General features: G+C 42.0%; 4 protein-coding genes across 6 annotated transcripts; 3 read left to right on the forward strand and 1 right to left on the reverse strand.

Moving 5' to 3' along the window:
- LOC8082700 lies at positions 878-2,240 on the reverse strand. The gene has a single exon (XM_002454626.2). The coding sequence runs from the start codon at positions 2,059-2,061 to the stop codon at positions 1,045-1,047; it is 1,017 nt and encodes a 338-aa protein (XP_002454671.1). The 5' UTR covers positions 2,062-2,240; the 3' UTR covers positions 878-1,044.
- LOC8081956 (60S ribosomal protein L35a-1) lies at positions 4,025-5,779 on the forward strand. The gene is made up of 4 exons (XM_002452891.2): positions 4,025-4,226; positions 4,321-4,549; positions 4,649-4,692; positions 5,516-5,779. Exons 1-3 carry the CDS (start codon positions 4,159-4,161, stop codon positions 4,688-4,690), a joined length of 339 nt encoding a protein of 112 aa, XP_002452936.1. The 5' UTR covers positions 4,025-4,158; the 3' UTR covers positions 4,691-4,692; positions 5,516-5,779.
- LOC8082701 (anaphase-promoting complex subunit 4) lies at positions 6,773-15,982 on the forward strand. The gene is made up of 19 exons (XM_021459343.1): positions 6,773-7,006; positions 7,699-7,810; positions 8,002-8,093; positions 8,843-8,926; positions 9,127-9,366; positions 9,900-9,974; positions 10,084-10,220; positions 10,536-10,696; positions 10,796-10,896; positions 10,971-11,045; positions 11,333-11,512; positions 13,045-13,127; positions 13,216-13,305; positions 13,931-14,035; positions 14,264-14,402; positions 14,598-14,807; positions 14,901-15,050; positions 15,228-15,309; positions 15,399-15,982. The coding sequence occupies exons 1-19, from the start codon at positions 6,917-6,919 to the stop codon at positions 15,503-15,505; spliced, it is 2,313 nt and encodes a 770-aa protein (XP_021315018.1). The 5' UTR covers positions 6,773-6,916; the 3' UTR covers positions 15,506-15,982.
- Positions 17,923-27,751, forward strand: LOC8082702 (guanine nucleotide exchange factor subunit Rich). Of its 3 annotated transcripts, XR_002452233.1 has the most exons (23): positions 17,925-18,336; positions 18,439-18,587; positions 18,683-18,764; positions 18,894-19,309; positions 19,656-20,085; positions 20,192-20,415; positions 20,853-21,048; positions 21,145-21,287; positions 21,361-21,535; positions 21,651-21,704; positions 21,878-22,054; positions 22,871-22,983; positions 23,121-23,303; positions 24,175-24,232; positions 24,517-24,576; positions 24,687-24,728; positions 24,818-24,948; positions 25,023-25,158; positions 25,240-25,317; positions 25,493-25,609; positions 26,667-26,729; positions 26,807-27,161; positions 27,405-27,751. XR_002452233.1 is itself a non-coding variant. In XM_021459126.1 (22 exons), the coding sequence occupies exons 1-22, from the start codon at positions 18,091-18,093 to the stop codon at positions 26,906-26,908; spliced, it is 3,375 nt and encodes a 1,124-aa protein (XP_021314801.1). In that variant the 5' UTR covers positions 17,925-18,090; the 3' UTR covers positions 26,909-27,357. The 3 variants fall into 3 exon arrangements, 1 of the variants encoding a protein (XP_021314801.1); XM_021459126.1 differs by lacking the exon at positions 27,405-27,751 and having other exon boundaries at positions 26,807-27,357; XR_002452234.1 differs by lacking the exons at positions 26,667-26,729; positions 26,807-27,161; positions 27,405-27,751 and having other exon boundaries at positions 17,923-18,336; positions 25,076-25,158; positions 25,493-25,556.

The following is a 27,954-nucleotide window of genomic DNA, read 5'->3' on the forward strand; positions in this document are numbered from 1 at the left end:
AGGAGCCGGATAGAAGACAAAAGCTAATAGAAGAGTAATCTCTCCTGCGACTGGACCGACTCGCCCTCAGAGCTCATAATAATGTGTAAGGTGAACCATGGTAAAGTTTTTTTGCCCTTAAGGCCATGTGCCCTCACTCTCTCGCACTCATTTGATTCACTTTGAGAAGTGTGCAAACACACATTTCAATGCAAAACTGCTTTGAGATATGTGTTTGCATACTTCTTAAAGCGAATCCAATGTGTGGAAGAGTGAGGGCATGTGCCCTTAACGGTAAAAAAACCGCCTTCGGTGAACCATGGCGACACCTCCGATCCCCTACACTCCCAGCTCCATCCACATTGTCTGCCATCATCTGCAAGCTGCTCAAGATTGCCCCCGCGGCAAGAAGATGTACTTTTGCAAGGTCATCTGAAAAACTAAAGGTGGCACCATCTTCTTCCCTTTTGTTTTACCCAAGCCTATTTTTTCATGGCTTTTCCAACTTCTATGCAAACACTCCAGGAATCGAACTTATGGCAGTGCTAAGTTTTCATTTTTTTTTCAACTTATGACAATATTGTGTCGCATCTGTATTTGTACCTTTAAAGTAGCAGCTGACCCTAATTAAATTGCTTGAAACTTGAAAGAAACATATTGTGCTTTTATGACTCTTTTGGACGAGGTGAAGTCTCTCAAACCCTACAAACCATTTGTCCTGTATTTATTTGATTCTTCATAAGTACAACTCAAACTATGAGAAACCTTCAAACTATTGTGCACAAGTCTATGCATGCGTAAATGCAAGTATATGTATTATTCATGGAGGCCAAGTATCTGTGCACATGAGAGAGACAGAGAGTGTATATATATGCATGTTTAGATTGATGCTCGTTGCTTGCGCATTAGGATGCATGACAGCAGGTATGCTGGGATTTACCTTCCAATTCAAGGCAGTACAGGTGTACAGCAACGAAAGCTGTAGCTATTGCCTAATAATAAAAATCTAAAACGTACAGGGTATGCATGGCAACATGTATGGTAGATGGATCTCTACACGGTTAATTAGACGACGTGGTAGACGTTTTGCAAGTCAAGATGATATAGCTTGGATGGCTTGAGCCCCTGGGTGGCGTTGAAGAAGTGGAGCGTGCGCGCCCACTTGAGGCGGTCCTTGAGCTTGTGCACGGCCACGGCGTCGGCGATGTGCTCGTGCCGGAAGCAGTTGATGTCCGTGGCCATCTCCCTGTCCCAGTAGTCGTACATCCTGGGCTCCTCGTTGTACACGTTCTTGTACCTGCCGCCCTTGCGCAGCCACCCGCCGAAGTCGACGTCCTCCCAGTCGTGGTGGTCGTCCCGGAGCTCCGGCGTGGCGGCGATCCACTCCACCACGTCCCACGACACGACGTACCCCATCCCGGACATGTACTGCTTCTCGGGCAGCCAGTGGCAGGGCGTCAGGAAGCCCTGGTACGCGTCCCGCCGCGCCTTCCCGCGCAGCGACTCCGCCAGCGCCGCCACCCGGTAGTAGGTGTCGTCGTCGGTCTTGCCCACGTAGTCGTACCGCCCGAACAGCTCCGGCACGGCCGAGAAGTAGGCGTACGTCTTGCCGTCGTTCATGTTCTCCGTGCAGTTGAGCACCACCACGTCGCCGTGCGCGATGATCTCCAGCGCCACCAGGATGCGGTCCTCCTCGCGCTCGATGCGGCACATGACGAAGCGCACGTCCACCACCGCGCGCACGGGGCGCGGCTGCAGGGAGTAGGCCAGGCGCAGGAGCGCGCGCCGCTCGTACGTGCTTGGGATGGTCACGATGCCCATCAGCAGCCGCAGGTCCACCTCCTCCTCCTCCGCTGGAGAGCCTCCGGCGGCGAGACGGCCGAACACCGACGACGGCGAGCCGCTGTAGTCGTCGTTGTTGCATGAGGACGACCCGATGAACATCCCAGCCGGGAGCCTGAAGTTGTCGGGGAAGAGGACAAGGTAGATGACCGCAGCCAGGAGGATACCAGGGAGGAGGAAGAGCGAGGTGCGTGGCGACGACGCCGACGACGGAGCTCGAGGAGAAGACGGAGGCTTCATCCTGCTGTGTGCTGTCCGGCCGCCCGGCGGTCGTCGTCTAGCTAAGCTTCTCAAGGCTGGCAGCAGCAGCTGCTGACTTGGTGAGAGCTCAGTAGCGCTCGGCGGCGATCGAGCTGTTAGTTAAGCTCACTTAAGTAGAAGGAGCACTGACACTGTGCTTTGCCTTGCGGAAGGTGCTGTAGATCAGTAGATCTGAATTCATGTGTGCATGTTCGCTGAACTAGTCCGGGGTGTAAAGCGCGCTTCTATTTTTGTATAATCCTAGTGTGAAAATCGATGCCTTGTGTTGTCCATACATTAGCGTTTTTTTACTGCAACATGTGAGTATTGACTACGTACAATTGGCTTAGATCTAAGCCGGGTCAGCTCGTGGGTAAATCTTCTTATCGACCTCATCTCGACTGCATTTATTGCGTAGATCCAAAGCGACCAGGATCCGAGGAGTGCAGCTGTGTTGACCAATACTCCTACCGTGCATCACTCTTTTTTAATACTCCAATCGAGTTCTCTAATTCCTGTCTCGTTTTCGTTTTGAAGAGGGACACGGTCACCAAAGTATAGCTTTATCTATGTGCTTATTTACAACGTCCACAATGGTGTTAAAATCACTAACTATTTGATCTTTAAGAAGAATGTTATTAGCTCTTAATGGTAATTTGTAAATAGCTAGCTTAGGAAGTCCCTAGCTATTGTGGTGAGTATTATAAGAGAGATATTTCTAAAAGATCGTGCTAGATTAGCTATTTATAAGTCGCTAGCTATTAGAAAGTCGCTAGCAATGAGAGTGCTACTTTTTAATTATTTTTATACATCATATCGCTAGCTATTTATAAAGTGCTATTGAGAGCCAATATAATTTCTCCTAGCTAACTATTTGATAACCATTGCGGATGATCTTAGTACTATATAGAAAAACAACAATAAATTTTTTAATGTAATCTTTGATAAATTATATACAGCTCAAGCATATAAGGCCACTCCCAATGCTAGAAACTATATGTAATTTCTATATTTATTAATTTTTATAGACACTATATATAAAAACTATGATCCCAATGGATAGTTTCTAACTTTCTATAGAATATCATTTTATCCAATCACATCCATTCTCAGCTAATTATATCACTTCATGACTTGAATTTTGTGTAGACATGGTTTCTAACTTAGACCTATTTTCTATGTTTTTCCTCTCTCTCTTCAATAACTCTCTTGCCACATCAGCAAAATGCTTAGGTGACAATACAATTAATGTATATAGAAACCACAATGGTTTTTTATTGGGAGTGCCCTAATGGTTAACCCACTACAAAAAATTCACCACAATTGAACCAGAGAAACCACAACTATATGAATTACTTACAGAAAACCATAGATCTAAAGTAACATAAAAAAAATTATACTAAAGCATTGCATATCATATGTTTATTATGTAGATATACTCATGTGAGGTCCAAAATAATTGGATTTTCTATTTTATACTTTTTCAAAGATTTATCCAAATAAGCATAATAAAAAAAGAAAAGGATAAAAGAGGGTTCATAAATTACAGGCACCTGATTTTTTTCTTTTTAGGCGTCAAACATCACCCATCTAATCTAAATCTAACTGCTCATCTTCATCCTTAGGACCGAGCACTTTCTCCCTTACTGTTAGTTCATCTTTAATTTGAGGCACCTGTATGATAGGAAATGTGAAGAAAAAATCATCAAAGGAAACAACCATGTAGCTCAAGTGACCAGCTTTGAGAGACGATGGAGCAACATATCTGGTTTTACAGTTGAGGCTGGAAACGCTACCTTTTCGGTCATTTTAGAAGCACATTTTGGGCCATTCAACATGCGATTACACGTATTCCGTCTTCGGCCCGTTAAAAATCCATATGGGCCACATAAGTACTTGGCCCATTTAAAGTAACCCTAGCCCAGCATATCCGCAATAGGCAACACCATTCGATCCCAGCCGTTCTCTTGCGAAACTGACGGATACTTAAGTGCTGCCACCGCCACCCTCTAGGGTTTCTTCTCCTCGTGGCTGCGCCGTCCCCCGCACTCGAGCTCCGAAGCCATCGTATCCGGCGGCAGAAGCAGCGGCGGCGAGATGGTGAAGGGGCGCACGGGGCAGCGCGTGAGGCTCTACGTCCGGGGCACCGTCCTCGGATACAAGAGGTGAGCTCCTTCTCCCCTCAAGCCGATCGCCCTTAGCTTTGCCCATGCAACCGTGTTGTGACGCGCGTGCTGGCGGTGGGCGTGGCTGATGCAGGTCCAAGTCGAACCAGTACGAGACCACGTCGCTGGTGCAGATCGAGGGGGTGAACACCAAGGAGGACGTCGCGTGGTACTGCGGCAAGCGGATGGCCTACATCTACAAGGCCAAGACCAAGAGCAGCGGCACCCACTACCGCTGCATCTGGGGCAAGGTCACCCGCCCGCACGGCAACTCCGGCGTCGTCCGCGCCAAGTTCAGGTCCAACCTGCCGCCGGAATCCATGGTGAGCTGGAGTGCCCTCCCCGTCTCCATTCGTTGCTATGTCCCGTTCTGCACTCTGTGCTCTGTGCTAATTCTGTTGTGCTGTCCCCCTTTGTTGCAGGGCCGCAAGGTCAGGGTCTTCATGTACCCCAGTAGCATCTAAAGGTTAGTGTCGATAGCAATCTACTCAACTTACGGCTACTAGTTGCACGTCTTGATTATTGTTGAATACCTCATACCTAGTACCTCTTTACGTGTTGCCATTGTAGCCTTTCATCCTACACGGCTATACCCATTAGTGCTGCTGTGCCCTGTCTGCAAATGTGTCTCTTTTGGCAGATGGACCTTTTCTCATGTGGTGCAAAATGCCCAATTAAGGATTAGTGGCTGGTTAATTGGCTGTAGTCTCAGTCATGTGAACCATCGAATAATTAGTCAATTCAACATTGATATTCTACAGGAACCTTTCTTTGTGTATTTATGGATTCATTTTGTTGCCACATTATTTGGGGAAAAAAGGAGTGTGTCACGGCTATTTGTACACACATGAATAGGACTAGCAGAAATTATCCACAGGACACCTGTGCTGCCTGGTTTCAGTGGAAGTCATTGCCACATTGGTGTTGTAAGAAAATGGATAAAACGATAGCTGGCTTATTTGATTGATTAAATACCTCTGCATTTTGATGGTTCTTGAATCATAGTCGCTTATTTATTTGAGTCCTTCCAGGCTCCCACACTTCCAAGCTAAGTGCATTTTCAATTTCATTATCCTGTTTTGTGTGGCATTCTGTTGCTTAGCATAGCAGCGTGCCAGAGTTACCTTACCCTTTTTTTTTGTATAAGAAGTATTTTGGTTTGTTGCTGATTCTGAATTTGGAAAAAAAACTTTCTGTCCTTGCTATCATCAAATGTTTTTCTGAGATACTTGCTGAAGTTCTCCACACAAACTTTTTATCTGCTTCTAATATTGTTTCATCCAATGCAGATAATTTGAAGGTTTGGAGGATCATGCTTTTCTTCTAGATTTTATCTAAAGCTGTCCTTGTAAGGGTTGTGTTCAGGTTGAGAGTTAGCAGGTTGAGCTGTCTATTTGAGAACCCTTTAAAGTTCTCCAAGTTTTGGTGTTATGAATCACTTGAAACATTATTATATGGAGTTGAAGTTAGAACTGAGTTAATTTGCCATATTTTTGTATGATGATGCGTTAATCTTATATGCTCTCGTTGCATCTTGAGCAACGGTTATGTGATTTCATGAGCCTTTCATGAGCCTGCTATCTCTGGCTCTATTGGTCGTTAACTAGTAGTTTTGTTTCATGATGCTCCGGAATGGCCAGTGGTATAAAGTACCATGTCAGTGACACAGTGTAAGACGTAATAATGGTAAATATATAAATGCCCCTGATGCTCCGGAACCGGAGTAACCGTTGCACCAATCGTTTTTTCTGACCGTCAATCCGTCATCGTGCTCTTTGATTGGTCTATTTGTAACAGGTAAAGTTCCAATCATGTGCGGTGCGCCGGTGCCTGTATAGTCTGATGTTTTAAGGCTTGTTTAGCGTCCAGACTTTAGGCACCTCTTCTAAACATTTATTTTGCGTATTCTATTGGTTATCTTAAATTTATTAGTTTTAACAAATAAAGCGTCGATTGTACGAAATGATTATGAGACTGATAGTTAAAAGACTATCTTCTTCTGATTTACTGACAAAGAACTAGTTTCGTGAAGTTTATTTAAGAGCGTCATATAGCTTTTAGCTTCAATTCCCACAGTAAAATCGAAGGACAGGTACCAATGAACTCATAGATCGTCTGCCAGTGGTCAGATCGTCTAACGTGGGGGAGAGATGTCTACAAATGAATAGATCGTATAATAATTTGGTGGAGAGATGTCTACAAATGAATAGATCGTATAATAATTTTTGAAGGATTTTTTATGACGTGGGGAGAAAAAACTGAGAAAATTTTGTGAAGCAACCGTCTCATGAGCTGATTTGTTTGGAGAAACTCTTTTACCATTATACGATTTCTTCTATGCAAATTACAAGCTTTGTTTTGTTTATCTTAGAAACTAATAGTACAGGAAAATTGTAACTGTCGACAGATTTTTTGCGGTATTGTAACTGCTTTGCATTTGCAAAACTGAAACGTGGGCCGTAACCACTGGGCTTAGTATGGGCCATAACTGCTGACGGCCTGCTTTTGCCCCAAAATCTGTTCAAGCCCAATTTGCCCAAACCCCTCACTCCGCGTCTCGGTCCCTCGCCGGCTCGCCGCTCGCATTCGCCGTCGCCATTTGTTCCTCCTTCGCGCCCGCCCGCTCAAAAGGAGTTTTCCCCCAAGGAAAATCCCCCCGTCTGCCTCACTGCCCTCGCCGGACGCCGAGCATGGTGGAGGAGCAGATGGAGGAGGCATCCACGGCCCCGGCGGCGGCCACGCCGTTCCAGCTCCAGTTCGACAAGCCCATCCCGTTCCAGGTCTAGTCTGCGCCCTCCTCCCCCGCCTATCCCTTCTGCGTCGCCAAACGCTGTGTGTGCGAGTTCGTGCTGTGCTGATTCTTAACCAGCATGTGCTGAAGCTGAAAAATAGTGTGAGGTCGCTTGGGTTCACGCCGTCGGGGGGCAATGGCTGGTTCACGAGAAGTGGCGGCTGGATCCTTGGGTTGCTGTCGCTGAGCACCGCGTGCGTGCCTACTGTTGTTTGTTGAAATTCCTACGAGGATCAAATCGGATCCTATTGTCGCTGTGCTGAGTTGAGAAGGATGCTTTTGCATTCAGTGGGAACTGGTTGGTCTTAGCTCTGTATGAGTCGTGAAGTGCCATTTCACTGATATGGAGCACTGATTTCAGCTTTGAGTGCTAATTTTTGTAGGCAAATGCACTCTAGTGATTGCACCATTTGCCTCTTGTTCATGTTTAATCTGTCTCATTCCTCTTGAATCATATTTATGGTTCAATACCAAACAATCCCCAAGTAACAGAGAAGTTAATATCAAGCACATATATCAGATGGTTGCTGACACTGAATTTCGCCTTTTGTCGCCTCATATCATTTATCCAGAATCAATTGAGCACAATGAAATTCAATTTCCTATTGTTTCTTTGTTCCTATTTCTTAAGTATGCTAGATGGGCATCAAGCACTGACATGCCTATGTTTCATACTTATAGATAAAATTGGCAGAATGGAATCCAGAGAAGGATCTGCTTGCTATGGTTACTGATGACTCCAAGGTTATCCTCCATCGCTTCAATTGGCAAAGGCTATGGACAATCTCTCCTGGTTAGTACACCCCTATCCATTGCCCTCAGATGCCCGTCGTTTTTACCCACTTTGGATGTTCCTTGTCTTTACAAGTGTGCCCTTTGTTTATACATTTTTACTTAGTAGTTATAGTGATTATAAGATCATTTATGCTTTGAACTTTCAAAAGGTAGTGACAAATGAGAACTAAAGCATTTATCATTGTTCAGGGAAGTGCATCACATCAATTTGTTGGAGCCCTGATGGTAAAATAATAGCACTTGGCACAGAAGATGGTTTGGTTCTTTTGCATGACGTGGAGGTGTGTATCTGGATGATGAATAAAAACTCTTGGTGCCTTTTGTGTCTTCGTATGAACATTCGTTCATACTTCATAAAAACCTGATCCAGTGCCTATCTTCTCTTAATAATTTTCTAATTGCTTATTCTCATTTTGATATCATGCTTACTAAACTTTTATGAGTGAATTAGGGGACACAGGCCTCAAGGACTTCATGATAAACTTCTCACAATATTTTCTTGAAATGAGACACACCTTTTTCCCATATCTACAAAGCTAGCTTGGCCTGCTTCCAGCTATTCACCTGCTGCCTGTATTAAAATGAACTTTACAAATCGACGTCATCAACTCAACAAATAGTCTGTAATAAGTGTAATGTTTTCTTTGGCCATCTTTCAATGGCTAGTTTTCTTTCCATAAGCTTGAAGGGCTAAAAAACAATTTGGTGGGAGAAATTTGCCCAAAACTCTGCCAAAATGCTTAGCTAGAGGCGATTGATTGGCACTGTAATCATACACACACAGAGGGAAATGTATTGCAGTGTCATTAAATTTCTTCACAATTTCACTCAAATTGTTAGAACAAGTAGTGTATGTAATTTTTCATACTCCCTATCAGCTTTAATTTGAGACAAGACAAAATCTGCACAGCTTGCCACTGCCAGTTAATCTTGAAATATAACAATCTCTCGTGCTGTCCAGATCTACTTGTTACTTTTCTTTTACATTGTCACTTTGTGCATTTATAACTGAACATAAATCTCATTGCAGAATGGGAAGATGCTAAGAACTACAAAATCCCACGATGTTGCCATTGTATGTTTGAATTGGGCAGAAGACGATCCACTGTCAAGGGTATGCTATTGCCTTTGCCATCTTATTGTTGCATCTCATTGTGATATAAAAATATAGCACCGTCCAATTTTAAACATCATATAATAACACATTTGTAGTCATGAAAAGTTTCAGTTGATCTATGAATTCAGCTCTAATTAAAATTAGTTTAGGTCTCTACTAAAACTTCTCGTTACTGAGTCTTCTGCTAATTTATTCAGCCTGAGAAGGATGAGTTTTTATCCTATGAAGACCGCACCACACGTTTCTTTCCTCCTGCTCCTGTGATGCCTAGGGTAGGTGGACTAAGTTCGGGAGATACTGGTCTTGCGGATGAGAACGAAGAGGCTATTCCAGAATTTTTTAGTGCTTCCTGTCAGCGTTTTAACATTCTGTGCAGTGGTGGCAAAGATGGTTGTGTTTGCTTCAGCATTTTCGGAATATTTCCTGTTGGAAAGATAGTAAGTAAATACAGTACTCAGTTGTTGTCCACAATTTGAACTCAACAAAAGATAGTCTGTCATGCATACTTTCTCCTGCTTCAGTGTTTCTTGTTATTGGTTCTGGAGACCTTTCTACCCTAACTGCTCATCTAGAAATCTGTTCTACACAGAAATACTTTCTGCAGTTAATATGCGCAATTTAAACAAAGCAAACAGAAGTTGAGCCCTAGCCTTTTAGGCTTGGCTATTGTTATTGGTGGCAGACCCACAGTACATCTGTTTTCCACAAAACCAACAAACTCTAGGTGTCATATGAGTATCTGACTATGTACAATTCATCTTCTTTTCCATGTGTTGACAAGCTAGTGGTGTAATATGGGAGTAGAAGTTTCACATATTTTATGCATTTGCATCTTTATTTACTTTCCTTCTCGGGTTGAACCTATGGGCATTTCAGCAACCATTGCCAGTTTTCTGTGTCATTTTTTTGATTGTTCGTTGTCCAGTTCAGTGCTCTATGAACCAGTAGCTTTATGCCTTTGAAATTTCAGAACATAACTAAAATCCCAATCAATGTTGGATCCTCTGGAAAGAGTTACCAACTCCAGGATGCTTCAGTCAGCGAGGTAATTGATGCTTAGTTTCCGATGCACATGTGAATCTCCTAGAGATGAGATTCTGTTCGCTTTCATTTAAGAAAAAAGAGATTATGTGCACTCATTTTTCTTATATCAGGTCTCTTTATCAAGAAACCTCCAAAAATTGGTTCTTCTGTGCTTCGGAAAGTTGGTTGACACCGACAACCTTTCTCACAGCTGCGGAAGTTCTGGATTACATTGTCTCTACCTAGATACTTCTATCTTCTTCAACCGGTAATGACAACTGTTTCATTGAGCTGTACTTCCTTCCTTGTTCAGAAACCATATCTTGTTGTCTTGTTGTATGCTGAGTTCTATATTAGGATCCACATTTAGTTCTAGAATTACCTATCTTTTAATGGGCCCATGACTCGCTTTTTGCACTACAATTAGGTTTTATAGCATAGTGCAAAATTTCATTACTGAAAACATACCCAAAGTATTTCATTGATAAACTTGTAAGGATGTTAACTCTTGTCTGTGTATCAATTTATGCTTATTATTGTCATGTACTAAAATTTGTATTTATCATCCATAAATGCTGTAAAGAAAAAATGAGCTGCATCAGGTGTCCCAACAAGCATCAAGTATTCAAGATCTGGTCGAAGTTGTCCGTGCTTCTGTATCTTTAATATCCAAACAATGGTCAAACGCCATGGGTTTATTTCGTGTGCAATTTAGTGCCTTGCCCAATCTGATATCTGCACATGGTATGATGGTTTCTCTTGAACCATAAGCATCAGTAAATTTGTGACTTCATTCTTCCATAGCTGAAAGTTTCTAACATGAAAATTTCTATATGCTTACAGGAGTGGAATCTACTTCTGAGGATGAGTTTCTGAGCCTTTTGTTTGGAACACGAACAAGTCCAGCACTCCACCAATTTTTAGCTAGTTCACTTGGTGAAGCGGTAATTGTTGCTCGTACCACTTCTGTAGCTTGTTTTGTGAGAATCTGCCTAAATTGTCATTCATGTGTGGGTAGGGTCTCAAGAGGATAGCCAAGGCTGTTGACAGTGCTGGAAGAGATATTCGTGGCATTATCACTGAGCATCTTCAGGTCAGCTAGACAGCTACTACCTACTGATTCCACAAAAGCATTCACTTACACTATGGTTTTCCAGTTTGTTTTGTGTAGCAGTGGATACTATAGAGCTTTCTTAGCATTTTACTAGTTAGGGATGTCAAACTGGATTTTCTGCATGAAAATATAGCTAGTTATGTGATTCCCTAAATTCAAGGTCATATAATTTTGCTGGACTAACAAGTATTACAGATACATGTACATTTTTCTTTGTTTCTATTGCAAAAATTGAGCGCCTTCTTATTTATGTTCTCTATTTACAGCCTGCAGTGGAGATGATTTCATTTAGACTCTCAGAATTAAGAGGCCTTGCAAGATGGCGTTCACGATTTCAAATTATCGGGTTAGATGAAAAGCTTATTGATGGTGTAACTGAGAGTATAGGGATGTTAGTTGTTCAAGTTGAGCGCTTTTCAAGGGTTGCAGCTACTGTTGTTTATCTGGTACCTTTTATTTTCCTTTTGCATATTCCAGTACCTCCTTTTGGATTAGTTCTTTTTTAATCTTTTGAAAATGAAGCTCCTACATCCTACCTAAATAATGTCCAATTTCTTTTAATGATCAAAGTGTGCTAAGCAGGTTCATCCCACGGACTCTGTTTATTCGAGTAGTAAGCTGAACAAATATTCTTGCAGTTGCCTACCTTTAGCCAGTGAATGTTTGAACAACCAGTTATGTTCCAATAGTTTTCCCCTAAATGTAGTTTTCTTAGTGAGAGAGAATATGTCTCGGTATTGATTGATATATTGCATTGGGCCTCATAGGCTGATTATATAGGATACATAGGACTAACACCCCATGTGGGTAGACAATGTGGTACTATTCCTATTTACTATAACAATGAGCAACCAAGCCAAATAGGCTTGGGTGCTAGGCCCATGGCCCATGGCCAGCCCATAGGGCGCCTATTCTAACACGCCCCCGCAGTCGAATCGTCAGCCACTCTGCACGTTTAGACTGGACCTAAACTCCGTGAATACTGAAGAAGGCAGCCCTTTGGTGAAGATATCCGCATATTGTGAAGAGGTGGGAACATGCAGAACACGAAGATCACCAATGGCGACTCGCTCCCGAACGAAGTGAAGATCGATCTCAATGTGCTTGGTTCGCTGATGCTGAATCGGGTTGGAGGTCATGTAGACAGCACTAATGTTGTCACAATACACCAGTGTGGCGCGCCGAAGAGGGGCATGCAACTCGAGAAGGAGCTGGCGCAACCAGGTAGCCTCTGCAACTCCATTGGCGACCGCGCGATACTCGGCTTCAGCACTGGATCTTGATACCGTGTTCTGGCGCTTGGAGGACCAGGAGACAAGATTGTCGCCAAGGAACACGGCATAGCCCGAGGTGGACTTGCGAGTGTCCGGACAACCAGCCCAATCAGCGTCGGTGTAGACGACAAGATCAGTCGAAGTAGACGGTCGCAGCATGAGACCAAGGTGAAGAGTGCCTCGAACATAGCGAAGAATCCGCTTCAGGGCAGCAAGGTGAGGCTCTCGGGGGTCGTGCATATGAAGGCAGACCTGCTGAACAGCATACGCAATGTCTGGACGGGTGAAGGTCAAGTACTGAAGAGCTCCAGCAAGACTGCGGAAGTCTGTAGCATCAGACACAGGGGCCCCCTCAGCTGCAGCAACCTTAGGATTGGTGTCAACTGGAGTAGAGCATGGTTTGCACTCAGCCATTCCGGCGCAATCTAAAACTTAGTACCTAAATTCTGCTGGTCTTGTGGATCCGAATATGACCTCTTTGTGCATTCAGTATCTTCAAATAAATCTGTAGATTTTGATACACCTAATTGAATCTACGGTTACCAATATTATTTATGCATTGATCATTAGTCACATGCTATTTGATGTGCATTGTGTTTGTGCTATAGTATGTGTTTCTATGCTCTATCCTCTATGCATCATGGTGGTGATATCATGTTGGGGGGTTTATTCTATACTAACCACCATTGTTAACTGTTTCCCAGTTTCAAAATTTCTTCGCCTGGGTTTTAAAGTCCGTCAAAATATTATTAAATGAACCTACCGACCAAGTTCCAGCAGCAAACAGGTTAGATCTTTTTTTTCCTGTTATTCTCTTGATTCACAAATCATGTATCAATGTTTTGTTATTAATTACCAGGTCTCATCCTTTGTAGTGAACTTGTGGTGATTTTTCTTAAGTTCCTTCTTGATAAGGATCCAATCAAACAGCTACTTGAAGCAGATGAGATAATTGAGTGTGATATGTAAGTAACATTCCACTTTCTGTTGTATATTTCCTCTGTAAAAGTTAAAAAGTGTTATTAAATTCTATGCATCCATTGTTTTAACTGTCATGCACATGTCAAACCCCTCCAGTAGGGTTAAATCTACATAAGACCATTATAGCCTGACATGATTGATGTGCTCTACCATGAATTTTATAAATGCCAGTCAACTCACAGGAATTACTTCGAAATTTGCAATTTTTAGCCCCCCCCCCCCCTACACTTGGTATGTTGGCGTTGGAAAATGCATTGTCCTCTGAAGCCAGTTATTGAAGATCTTGGGATATATCGTCCATGAATCTTGTCTGCGTCGTATATGTTCTCTTGTTTTGCTGGATTCATTCCAGCTGTTTGTACTTTATTTCTCCTCTTCTATAATGATGAGCAGCTCTCCAGCTGGTTTTGAGAGAAAAAAAGATATATGAATCCTGTGTCCAAAGTCCAAACCAGCAAAAGTGATTAAAAGTCACTCAATCACATGGAGCTGTTGTTTGTCCCTATATGTGTTTTTGCCATCATTATTTGGTTTAGCTGTTTTAAATTTGTGATGATGCTTTCCTGGCTTCCCACATTTATTGTTTTTTTGTTCAACATGGGTTTTCAGGGATACTGCAAGACATGTAGAGCAACTAGTTGTTTTTGGAGGATTTACAGACACTCAATTTTTGGAAAAGAGTTTAGTAAAACAATTCAATGAATTGGAAGATAGGTGAGTAATTTTATAACTTAGAAATCTGTACCAGTTATATGTTCTCCATTGCTTGAGTTTGATATTTCGTCTATCGTTTGACTAACATTGTTGTTACTTGAACATTCAACATTTTACCATGTCTTTGTATTTTCACTTTCCACAGTAAAAATTCCAAATGTGTTACTCCTTGCCTTTGACTAACGTTGTTTATGCTGCACTTACCACTTCTGTTGTCATCTATTTCAGCTTGAAGGAGGCTTTCTTGATGCCATTTACCACTATCTCTTCACAGATACAATGTCAAGGATTGCTTCCTTTATACCCTGTTACATCATCAGTTAACTTGTCATCATCCTGCACGCCAACATCAATATCATTTTATAAGGTTCATGTTCTCTTTAGTGATTTTTGACAAGTGCTCATCATTACCTGCATCCTATAAACACCATGTTCATAAAGTAAATCATACTCACTGAGTCATTGTTTGCTACTATGCCTGTCTGGAACTCATGTACATACCTTGCATCGATGATGATGTTGTTGTTCATAATTTGTAACCATCGTTACTTAAAAAAAACAGGATGAAGATTCACCGCATGGGGAATCCTCCTATAGCTTAACTGACTATGTGTGCTTCAAGATACCTGATGGATCATTAAATAAAAGAAATTGCATCGGTGTGATAAAGGACTCTGGTAACTGTTGTACTGCCCTCAGCATGGCGTCACTTTCAGGTTTTCTGTTGCATATACCTGATGAATATGAGTGTGTTGACCTGTCACTTTATAAGGTACTCATGTTGTATCTGTTCAGATAATATTCCAGTTTTTGGACAATGCTTGGCATAGTTTACAAAAGGAATAATTACCAATCTTTCAAACAGGACAACCAGGTAGTTTTACTACTGAGTGAAACATCTTGTTCTGATAGCCCTGGAAAATCTTGGATGGTGATGCTGCAGACAGAGAACTTTTCCTTTATGCCACTCTCAGGAACATTCCCTGCAAATATTTACAGTTTGCAAAAACTGGTGGTAATAGTTTTTGTTTCCTATATGTTTGATCTCTTGGTATATACTTCATTTCATAGCAGCTCTATATAATCATTAGCGATGTCTTTGAATTAGTGTGTTGGCAACAACTTAATTTTGTGCTATTTTCTGTTAAATGGTACTAATATGTTTTCTTCTTTCCTGTCATGACACTTGCAGGCATTGGATCTGCAATTGGACGCAGATTACGGGAAAGTTCGTAGCATACCTCACACCGTATCTACTCCACTTGCAGTCAGTGGTATGTCGAGCATGAACTTTCTATATAGGAATTTTATTTGTCATTACAATATAACTCCTGGCGCTTCCTTCTCTGATCGTATTATGCAGCATCAAGAGGAGTAGCCTGTGTCTTTTCATCTCGGAGGCATGCGTTGGTTTATATCCTTGATGAGGATGAGGAAGAGGAGGGGGATGAAATTTCTGATATGGAGTGATTATTATCCAATTCCTTCACCGTCAGCTCGTGAAAATAATTCGGCTTCAGCATTGATCGTCTTGTTGCGCTGGATGCAGAAGCCGGCAGATAGCAATATGTACGGAAACGTTGTCTCGTTTTCACGGCAAAGCAGCGTATGCTCGGGTTCTGAAGCTACGTTCCGTGGTAACAAGTCATCATGCGCAACGGTTTTTAGAGCTCATGAAATCGTCAACCAGATGTGTGGGCCCTACAAATTGGGCTTCATCGTGGTTGCGCGGAAAGTGGGCAAAATGGAAAATGGTGTCACGATAGTCACCCTTCAGCGTTCATCCGTTTCTGATCGTGTTGTGTTATAATGAGTACGTGCAAAAGGGTGTCTTAAATATTGATGGTTACTAGGCCTGATATGTAGAAAGAAGACGTTTTTATGTGGATTCATTCTTTTAGCGTTCGAGCTGCTACTGTACTTGGTAGAGAGTACGTGTTGATTAAACTTGTCTTGCACCGGCTCCTAGCTCTAAACTACTAGGCCCTGACGCATAGCAATTTCGCTAAAAAACGTAATCCAATGGGTAAAAAAAACTTCTGTACTTCAAACGGGCCAACTTTATATCAGTCCATTGCCTGCATGTGTCACGTACGCAAATGTGGCACATTGAGAATCCAACACTTTGTTGCCATTAGCCATCAAACCTTCAATCCTTGAACGACCTCCACAATGGCCAAACGCTATTGCTTTCGCGTTTGTGGTGACATGAACTCCCGAAGGAAGTAAGGAGAGAGATCGATGAAATCGGAGGACCCTTTATAGGTGGCACTTGGTGTGCTATACGAGATGACAAAAAACAGGGGAGATAGACAGTGGCGGAGTGTGGCATAAAAATAAGAGGGGCCAAATTGATCTTTGCAATGTTAAATCATGATGAAAAATTAAATAGGCATATAGTTTAACCTGCTAAGAATTTATGGTCATTCAATCTCTAACACAAGGGGGAGGCAGAGGTCCAGTTTCGCCGCCACTACCCTCTGCCCCTAGAGATAGATGAAATTAGAGAGATGGGGCTCGTTCGTTTCAGCTGAGTCTTGCCCAGGATTGATTCCAGTAGATTGAGGCTTATTCAAATTATATAACAAATCTAGCCAGAATATTTTCCAGTGAGTATGTTTCCCTTCAACCGAACGTGGCCAATCTACTACGTTGAGCTTATATGTCAAATTTATCGATCATTCAACAATGTTTTTCTCTCACAAAGTTGCTGCTACGATATTACGCCATTGACTGTTGGGTTTAGAGTCCATGACTCAGATTTCTGATTTTGTGGCTTTTTGCAGCGAGATCCTCAATAATGTTGCCGCCTATCGCCAAAAACAGAATCACAATGCAATCATAGTTGTGAATCAGCCAAATGGTATGTCGCGGATATATCATGTCATGCATGTAGGCACAAAAAAATGTCATGCATGCAATAAATTGCAACGATATTTCTCCAACTTCCAACCACATTACTCTAGTGTATATGTGAACCAGTAAATTGCTAATCTAACCTTTTAGAATTGTTAAGTACTTCCTCTTGTCACAAATAAGTATTCCCTCTAATTTAAATTATAATTTGTTTTAGTTTTCTAGATACATAACTTTTGCTACACATCTATATATACACTATAATATGAAATATATGGAGTAAAGTTTTAGGATTATATGAAGTCAATAATTTCAAGCTTTGACCATAAATTACTTGTACTTGTTAAGTTTGAATGTTTCGATCAAAGTGGTAAAAGAGTGAATGAGCTCATATGGGGGCTCCGGCTTCTGAGCCAGTGAAGCCACCCACACCCAATTCTGCTTCAGTTCATTTTTAGTTTACTAAAGCTAGAGCACTTTTTTGTCATAGTGCAAAATAAGGTTAAACAACAAGATAAAGCTGGAACCACTAGAAGGCACACCAAACAAGCCCAAATAAAGATAGTACTCCATAGTTAATATTAAAATGGCTGGTTTTATATAACTCTACATATTTGTGACCGCCTACCAGTGACACTAGAAGGAACGTCACTTAAGTTCCTATAATCTTATGGTTATGTCTGTACAACATACTAATGTGTAATGTGCCACTTAATATGAAGGTCCACCTAACAATGCATAGCTGGCACGTGACATCATGATTTGCCGTGCCAACCGTCAGGTACAGTACCAAAACCGGAATTCACGTAGCGTGCTTCGCTGCAGCACCCAAACCTGTGTTCGAGTCAGGTTTCTGCTAGCGCTACAGCTAATGCAGGCGAAACCATCTCGATCGGTTCGCCTAGTACCGGATCGGACGCAACGGCATGCAGCATCTGCTCGCTGGTGTTTTGCCTCCGACGCTAACCCGCCATCTGATCTTGTTCTGATCTTGAATTCTGAAGCAAAGATTTAAAACTGCCCTGGGAAAAAAAAGAGAAAAAAACAAAGCCAAAAAAAAAACCTGCTGCATCGCCCGCATCGCACCGGCCACCAGTCACCCCCTTTCCTTCCTTCCAGATCTCCCCGGCCCGCATCTCGCCCGCCAGCGACCGGCGAGGGGGCGCGCGCCCGCCGCCGCCTTCGCCGCTGCCGCCGCGATGTACCTGGCGTACGGGTGGCCGCAGTCGATCCCGCTGGACCCGGACGACTCGGACCGCGTGGTCCTCCTCCGCGTGCTCGGCCGCCTCCTCCTCGCCGTCTGCCCGGCCTCGCTCCACCTCTGGTCCGCCACGCAGCACCGGGTCCGCCTAGCCCGCTCTGACCGCTCCCCGGAGTCCCTCGCCGCCCACGGCCACAACGCGCACGCCGTGTGGAGCCCCGACGCCAAGACCGTCGCCGTCCTGGTCTGCCCACTTCTCCCTCCCGGACCACTTCGCTCGCTCCCTCCCTCCCTCCGCTCGCGGGCGCGGCACACTCACCATGCTGTTTCTATGTGCTATGTGCAGACCTCTTCCTTCTACCTCTACGTTTACAAGGTTCAGCACTCGGGGAAGCAACTGATCGTCGGTGGCAAGCAGGTCCCGGGGCTATGCCTGGCTAGCATATCCCTGATCATCACCGAGAAGGTTCCTCTCGCCAATGGCGTTGCTATAACGTACTGTGTTCGCGGCTCCTTAACTCTTCGTCTACAAAATGAGGTGTTCCACTACTGCAGGGGAGCTGACTTGTAAGTTTGATGTCTCGTCGCAGGAGCAATTTCGTGTGTGACAGCAAAAGTATGCTCCTCGGACTATCCAATGGGCATGTGCAGGTCGTGTCCTGGAACGCTGAGGTACATGGATATGCATGCAACTTTTGTTTATTGTAAGTTACTGATTATTAGGTGCGCAATAGGTCTGTTGTACCTGCTCTTACGACTTGCTATGCTAAGTGTTGTCTATGTATTTTTGTTGCTTGCCAGTTCTCAGACAGCTTCAAGCCTGGTTGCTCTGTGTGTTCGTCTGAGAAACCTACTGCTGTCATAGATGCGTTGGTGTTTGATCCTCCCAGTTTGCGAGAAAACTCTAATGCAAGGCCTGCTCCTTGCTGCACAGGCAATTCTTCTATTGTCCATGTTGAGCTGTCGGTGAAGCTAAGGTTGCTGGTTGCTTTGTACTCAGGCTGTCGCATTGCCCTCTGTACTATTGGTAAGAAGGGATTAAGGCAGCCTGGCAGCATCAGAGTGGAGAGATGGTTGGACACTGATGATGCGATGTGTACTTCTGTGGCTTCAGAGCAACAGATTCTTGCCGTCGGGTGCAGTAGAGGTGTTGTTGAATTGTATGATCTGGCAGAAAACACACGGCATATACGAACCATTTCGTTGTATGATTGGGGGTAAGTTTCGCATGATATTTTATTTTTCACAAACTGTAGTAGCTGTTACATGGATACTTCTGATTGACTGCCTACATTTCTGGCAGTTGATTTCAAATTTATGCTAATTTGTGAGACAACATTACCTGGGACTTTGTCTGGATAAAACACTTTTGGCATTATGTTGTTATCTCGTGTTTAGGCTTGATCATTTCCTTTTCCCCAGAGTTATAATTTGTTTTAACATTTCATGGACCTTCTGTGGTTAAGGTGTAACCATGCCAATTTTCACCACTCTACTTTTGGTTATTCTATTTGAAACTGAACTGTAACTACTCTTTTTTCTTTTTTGGGTAAAAAATTGTAGGTATTCAGTGGAAGATACTGGTCCTGTTGCCTGTATATCTTGGACGCCTGACAATTGTGCTTTTGCAGTTGGGTGGAAATTTAGGGGGCTGACTGTATGGTCTGTGTCTGGATGTCGGTTGATGTGTACTATTCGTCAAACTGGTTCAAATTCTGCCTCATCTCCAATGGTGAAACCTGGCGCTGTAAAATTTGAGCCTCTTATGGGAGGAACATCACACATTCAATGGGATGATAATGGATATAAGTTATTTGCTGTCGAAGAAAGCTTGTCAGAAAGGGTTCTTGCTTTCTCATTTGCCAAATGTTGCCTAAATAGAGGGCTTTCAGGCACAACATATTCCCATCAGGTTCTTTATGGGGAAGATCGAATCCTTCTGGTGCAACCGGATGATGCTGATGAACTGAAGATATTGCATCTTCATGTTCCAGTTAAGTGTTAATTTCATTGTCTTTGATTTAGTTGAGAGGTAAAAATGCTGCAACATCTGTTGTTTTATGATGCATTCTTATGATGATATATATTTTTCGATGTAGGTTTCATACATTTCCCAGAACTGGCCAGTTCTACATGTGGTGGCAAGCAATGATGGGATGTACTTGGCAGTTGCTGGCTCTCATGGGTTAGTGCTATATGATTTGCGAAATAAAAGGTGGCGTTTTTTTGGTGATGTTACACAAGAGCAAAAGATCCAATGCAAAGGCCTATTGTGGCTGGGAAAAATTGTTATTGTGTGCAACTATGTTGAATCGTCAAATACGTGAGTTCTCACTTCTATACCATCTTCCTTGTTATTCCTATCTTGTAACTGATTTGGCCCCGTTTGGTGGAGCTTTGGTTGGCTTTGGCTCTGGCTTCTCAATGCACTGTAGCAAGGAGCGTTTTTATCTCTCTTCTCAAAATGAGCTAGGAGCTGGTGAAGCCACTATTTTTGGCTTCACTAGCTCATCCTCCGTGCACTGTAGCAAGGAGCGGGAACTGTTTGGAGCAGTGTCAAATGGGGACGAAGGCTCACCTTTTCTAGTTGAGCATGAGAGAAAGCTCGCTATATGGGAGTTTCTCGCATTGAACTGCATTCTTTGAAATACTAGCTGAACTGCATTTTTCTGCTTATATTTTTTTATCTCATTTTATTAACTTAGGCCTCCAATGTACAATGTATTTTAGTCACAGACATGTTTCATTCTTTTGGCTCAGGTACGAGCTTCTCTTTTTCCCAAGATATCATCTTGATTATAGCTCTTTACTCTACCGGAAACCACTGCTTGGAAGACCAATTGTCATGGATGTTTTCCAGGATTATATATTAGTTACTTATAGTCCATTTGATGTACATATCTTCCATGTGACGATCTCGGGAGAATTGTCACCTGCAAGCAATCCAGTTTTACAGGTAATGTCCGTTGTGAAAGAAATTTGCAACCCCAATTCAGAATGTGTTTCCAATTTTTCTCTGTGAATAGTTATTTTTATTTGTATGGATGAACAGCTTTCAACAGTGCGAGAACTTTCAATCATGAGTCCTAAGAGCCCACCTGTTTCAATGCGCTTCATTCCTGAACAAAATGACAAAGGAGTGCTGAAACGAGATATTAATGGATCTTCTGATCTTTTGTCCCAGCAACCATCAAGGTACTTTTCCTCCCCCCATAACATACACAATTCTTTTCTCCTTTATTTTTATTGTTTTTTTATATGATATCAGATGTTTGATCTTGCGGACAAATGGGGAGCTTTCTGTGCTTGACATGGACGATGGACATGAACATGCTCTCACAAATTCAATCGAACTCTTTTGGGTCACCTGTTCCCAGTTTGAAGAGAAGGGTAGTCTTATCAAAGAGGTTTCATGGCTTGACTATGGTCATCGGGGTATGCAGGTTAGATTGATCTTATTATTTTGTACATAATCACTTCAGTATAGATGTCTCTTTTAGGGGATAGTTATTTTTCAAATATCCCTTTCTACACTTTTATAAACAAAGCTGGTTGCAGGTGTGGTACCCATCACATGGAGCAGATCCTTTTAAGCAAGAGGATTTTTTGCAGGTATAAGTTTCTATCATGAGATAATTGTGAATATCTGTTCCAAGTTTTGCCACCTTTATGTGGAACTTGCTGTAGTCATCATATTTTCATATTATGTTCCTTTTTTTTTGTTGAAGACCTCATGACGATGATATTAACAGCTAGTTATACATGGTTGTCATGTGATACTGTAGTTGGATCCGGAGCTTGAGTTTGATCGTGAGGTGTATCCTCTTGGTCTTCTTCCAAACGTTGGTGTGGTTGTTGGTGTTTCTCAGAGAATGTCATTCTCAACTGCGGAGTTTCCATGCTTTGAGCCTTCACCTCAAGCCCAAACAATACTGCATTGTTTATTACGACATCTCCTTCAGGTAAATCACCTTGCATTTGTTGATTAGGTATCTCACATTTCCATTTGTATTCTAAGATGCCATTTATCAGTGAGAAAACAGTTGATATTACCATGGTTTCAAAGGCGACAAGGCGTCCAGGCGAGTGCCGGGTAGTGGGTACACCTGGATGCCTAGGCAACAAGGTGCCACCCTTCCTCAAGGTGAGCTGGGTATGCCTAGGCGTCGCCTTTGAAACCATGGATATTACAAAAGGCAATCCAGGTGGCTGGTGCTTGTTGCCTAATGGCTCCCATGTCTTTGACATAATTGGCACTTTGGCAGCGGAGGTGCTGATCACCGAGTCAGTGCTGCTTGCTGGGGCATGTGGGGGGTTTTTTCGGGGGGGGGGGGGGGGGGGGCAATGCGAGCAGAACTTTTGTAGGAGGATCAGAGCGGTCTCTGGTGGGGTTGGAGGACATTATGTTTCTGTTGGAGGGGAGTGTTAGGGGATTAGTCTTTCAGAGCATTAGGTTCTCTCTTTTTAAAAAAATGTTGACATGAACATATTATTTAGTATGGACATCTTGCTACTCCTTTGGAGCTGGTTAGAGCTTGGATACCGTTCATATTTATTCATCTGCAGTAAGTTATGTAGTAAGGCTATTATCTTTTGACCCAGAATCCCAGATTGTTTACATATAAAATATTAAAAGAGTTGTTACGTCATGAAATTCTGTTACTGATGATGCTGTCTGCTCTGAGATCGTTGCCTCAATTTTTTGTTGACTTATTAGCATAAAAACATTTTCTGATGCCTCTAAATTTTAATTATCCTATGTTAATCGTTTAAACCAGAGGGACAAGATTGAAGAAGCTTTGCGCTTGGCAAATTTGTCAGCAGAAAAACCTCACTTCTCTCACTGTTTAGAGTGGCTTCTGTTTACAGTATTTGATGCAGATATATCAAGGTACTTTTTTTTCTAGCTTGCTATGTTCTGAAAGAAAGGCAGTCTTCCATTGCTTTACTATGTTCCATCTATAATTTATTGGCTTCGCTAGCGGCGCTCTAGTAAGTTCTTTTTTTCCTGACATGTTTTAATTACAGGCCAAGTGCTTCAAAAAACCAGGCTTCACAAAAAGTTGATTCTCCCAAGAAATCTCTTCTTGAGAAAACTTGTGACCTGCTACGGAATTTTCCTGAATATATGGATGTTGTAGTCAGTGTTGCTAGAAAAACTGATGGTCGACACTGGGCTGATCTTTTCTCTGCAGCTGGACGATCCACAGAGTAAGTGTACAACCCTTCTCTTTGAAATATGCATATTCCTTTAATGCATATCTTCAAAAGATAATGTTCTTTCAATTCCTGCTGCTGTTCTGCTTGTAGTAATTACCATAGACAGTATCAGCATGTTCCATCTTATAGTTATAATGTGGTGTGCCTGTAGTTTGCATGTAGTTACATTACATTACACCTGGCGCACCTCTCATAGTCGGTTCGCGTCCATGTTATCTTTGTGATTCATATGTTAAGTAGTCTGTTCACTTCTCCAAGAAAGAGGTTATTATGACTAATTATTATGGATCACTAGTGTAGTAAGAATATATGTTAATAATCGCCTATGAGAAATTTATAGGCTATTTGGTTTGAGGAATCAAACCATTCTAGATAAGGTGGTGCATCATGAGTCCATTCCTCAATTTAGGGAAATGACCCCATTCCTCTTACTAGTACTAATTATTAGCTTGTGAGGAATGAGGTGATGATGGACCAGCCTATTCTATTCCACAATCGAAACAAAAAAGTGAGGATTCGGAAGATGATGGACTAAACTGATTCCTCAAACCAAACACCCTATTAGAGAATTGTCTGGTTCCTTGTGTTTGAGAGGACAGAGATGCTGTTTTGTTTTTGTTATCTGTCAGTTCTCTTCAACTTCTTGATTCTTTATTGATTGCTATAAGCATATGTAGAATTTAAGATTTATCAGGACACATACATTTATTGATATACTAGAGCATGAACAGAGTATGGTGGTATCACTGGGGTGAACTTGAAATTGATCAGACAATATCTTTACTAACCGGCAGTATTTAGATTTGACAAAGTTTTCAAATAAAATACATATGCTTTTAGTATGACCAAACCTCCATGATAGGATGTTTGAGGAATGCTTCCAACAGAGGTGGTACAGGACTGCTGCTTGCTACATACTGGTATGTAACTGCTGCAAGGTCTTATGATAAATCGTTTTAGAATGTTTTGATGGCCATCCAATGGATATAATAATGTTGATGTACTTTTGATACTACACTTTCAACCTCTTTTTATTGCTTGCATTAATTGGTCCAATCCTGTATGGAGTTTGTTTATTGCTTGTTGTAGTTTCTGCATGAAGAAAACATTATTGTTAGTCTTTTATTATGAATTTATGGTCATTGTTAAATTTTTATCATGAATTTCTGCTATAAGCAGCATTGTCAATGTTTTGCAATTATAGGTCATTGCTAAGCTGGAGGGCCCTGCAGTCAGCCAGTATTGTGCACTCCGTTTGCTACAAGTAATTCTCCTACCTCCACCATGTGGTGGTTTACTGGTTTTAGCCTGGACATTAGTTGCCTCAGATGTTCCATCTCTCAGTCTCACTTCCATATGATTGTTGCTTTCCAGGCTACACTTGATGAGTCTTTGTATGAGCTTGCTGGGGAGTTGGTATGATGCTTATGCTATATCTTCTTTTTTACCCTATATTAGTATACTTTGAGATGAATAAGGGACTAAAGGAGTACCTTCATACTTAGGTTCGCTTCTTGCTAAGATCTGGAAGAGATTTTGAGAATGCTACTTCAGACTCCGAGAAGCTCTCTCCAAGATTTCTAGGCTATTTTCTTTTCCGTTCACCATATAAGCGGCAATCTTCTGATTTGAGAAGGTACACCTTGTTCTTTACACTTAAAAATGCTTCTGTTGGAAAATCTCTCATATGCTATTTCCTTTGTTCGACAGTAATTCAATGAAAGAACTTAGTCCACATATTGCCTCTGTTATGAACATTCTAGAGCGCCATGCTTGCTATTTGATGTCTGGCAAGGAGCTTTCTAAACTCGTCGCTTTTGTCAAGGGGACTCAATTTGATCTTGTGGTGAGACTCATCATTCATTGCCTTAACGAATCTTATTGTCCAAAGCTGTTTGTAATCGATCTATGTTGTAACATGATGCAGGAATATCTACAACGAGAAAGGCAAGGGTCTGCTCGTCTGGAGAATTTTGCTTCTGCACTTGAACTGATTGGACAAAAGGTTCTGGTCAATTAATCACAAAGTTTATATGATTTATTGTGCTTAGCATTGTAAATTTATTGTATTTTAGTTGTTTCTCATGCCCTTTGGTCCGTCCATATGAATAAAGTATTTTTGGTTTTCATCTGCTTCTTGGAACTTATTTATCATGTACGTGTTGGTATTCTGATAACAGCTCCAAATGGATACACTGCAAAGCCGACTTGATGCAGAGTTCCTTCTAGCTCATATGTGTTCAGTCAAGTTTAAGGAATGGATCGTGGTGCTAGCTACTTTATTGCGGCGGGCAGAGGTAAAACTTGTGTTCTATTATTTTACATGGTTTAAAATCATTGTACACAATATACATGTTAAATTTTCTTAATAATTCATTGATAAACTTGCTGCCTTTTCTATCTGGACTACCCTCCTCCACAATACACACTGAAAACAAAAAAAATCAATAGGTACTATTTGTATTTTATCCATCTGACGTCACAGTTCACTTTTCCACCCCTTTTACTACATGTGGCACTAGTAGATAAGTGGATGGTGGATAAATGGGAAGTAGATGCTGGCTAAGTGGGGAGGAGCGGTGGAGGGGATGCATTTTTAGGTGGAATGGTGAGGTATCAGGGCCTCAGGGGTGCCTGCACCCTGCAAGATGAGAGATAGGGATGACAAGGTGGAGGTTGGTAGTGGCAGAACTGCAGAAGCAGGCATCTTTGTGGCATGTGGTGTTGCCAATCGTTTAAACTTGATCCAATCATGTGTTATCTGCGCAAAATCTTCAGTGATGGCAGTGTTGCTATATCTTTGAGGTCCTGCTTGGACTAAGGGTATTTCTTTGAAGACATTGATTTGAGTGGAACTTCCCATAGAAATACCCCTCATCCAAGCACCCCCTGCAGAGTTCATCTAATTCAACTAGAACTTGCATGACGCGATTAGGATATCGTCATATCGAGATACTATCTACATGTGACTTAAAAAAAAGGAACTCACAGCAGGATACTGACATGTGAAAGAATCCACTACAAACTTAGATGGCAAATATCAATTTCTGCAAATAACATCCTAGTTTCTTATGTTTTTACCAAAATGGAAAATATAGACAGCCTTATTCGCTATTTTAAGTAGGTAGTATATATGATCCTGACAGTGACACTAGTTAATCCCAGTTGATGTACTACGTGACATTTTTCTTGGCATTGGATAAGTCTGGATGCTATTCTGACCCATAAGAATATCAAAAATTTTAATTGAGGTTTTGAAGGTACAACTGTTTAGAGGGGTTTCTTTTGATGTGAATTATTTGGTTGAGCAAAAAAACTCATCCTTGCTGCTGTGATATGTTTTTGCTTCCTTAGGTTTTGGTGGATCTCTTTCGGCATGATTTGCGATTGTGGAAAGCATATAGCATTACTCTACAGGTTAGTGAACAACTTTTTTTTTTGATTTATGAACTTTTTAGTTGTCTCTAACATGGTTACAATAATCCTTGCTGCAGTCACATGATGTATTCAGAGAATACCTTGACCTTCTTAATATCTTGGAGGAGCAGCTTTCGTCGGTCTCTGATCTTACATTGCAAAATGGACCATTGTCATGAATGCTGGATGACGACACTGATTGAAAAACCGACTGAATGCGGCGTTTTGGCCTTGAGTTAATTAACACATACAGCTAGACGAGAACAGTGGTGGGACCGGGAATCTGATGTAAATAGATTATTCAGGGATTTTTCACTTTGAGAAACACCCCAGAGGCGCTATGGCAGCTTTTTGTGCAGTGATCAGCTAAGCACCTATTGTTGTATCATTAGTTTGTTGCAGCGGAGTTGAGTGTGCATTCTTCGCCTTACTGTAAGTATGTGCTGCACTCTTAACATTGTAAAGCATATACCAATTTTGAGCAGCAAGTTGTTCTCTGTTACATAGAATCGTGTTTAAAGCAAGAAGCATAGAACATGTAGATAGTCCTCACCTGATGTTTGTAGACTGAGATATTATTAAAACTAACACTATGAGGTTCTTTTAATTGCATGTTTTTACATGCACACTGATGTTTTTACTTTGGGCAATTAATGGAAATACCCTAACCTGCAGGAGCAATTTATACAGTGGATGGGGTTGCCTTCCCCTGCCCTTTCGGCAGGTTAGTAAAGTGTACCCTGGAGGAAAGTTAACATTTGATGTGTTTTCTACAGCTATAGGAAATGTATTTTACTTCTATAGTAAGTACATCGGCAACCTTGTATTTTTTTTTCTTTCAGCATCCTAGTCGTTCAATACAAAACGTGTTGCACATGTCTAGCCTCCATTTCAAGGGCCTACAAATATATATCTAAATCTACACAACGCATGCACATGCACCAGAGTATCTGTATCGACCTTGAAAGGTTTGGTACAAAGTCTGAAAAAGTATACATTGTTGTCCATCACTGTCATATTAATTGCTGTTGCAATGTGTAGTAGACTGTTCACTGAAGTGCGTCATGGCCAGATGCACCCTTCGCTGTATGAATGAATAGTCGCCAACATGGGCAGCACGTAGTGATGTGGGCATGTAGGTCCCCGCTGATGTCCGAAGGAGTTAATTAGGAGGATTGCAACAAGTAGTTTGGTGGTTTTCTTTTCCCTGTCATGGTGACCATGC

The sequence above is a fragment of the Sorghum bicolor genome, chromosome 4 (genome assembly GCF_000003195.3).
Source record: "Sorghum bicolor cultivar BTx623 chromosome 4, Sorghum_bicolor_NCBIv3, whole genome shotgun sequence".
NCBI lineage: Eukaryota > Viridiplantae > Streptophyta > Magnoliopsida > Poales > Poaceae > Sorghum > Sorghum bicolor.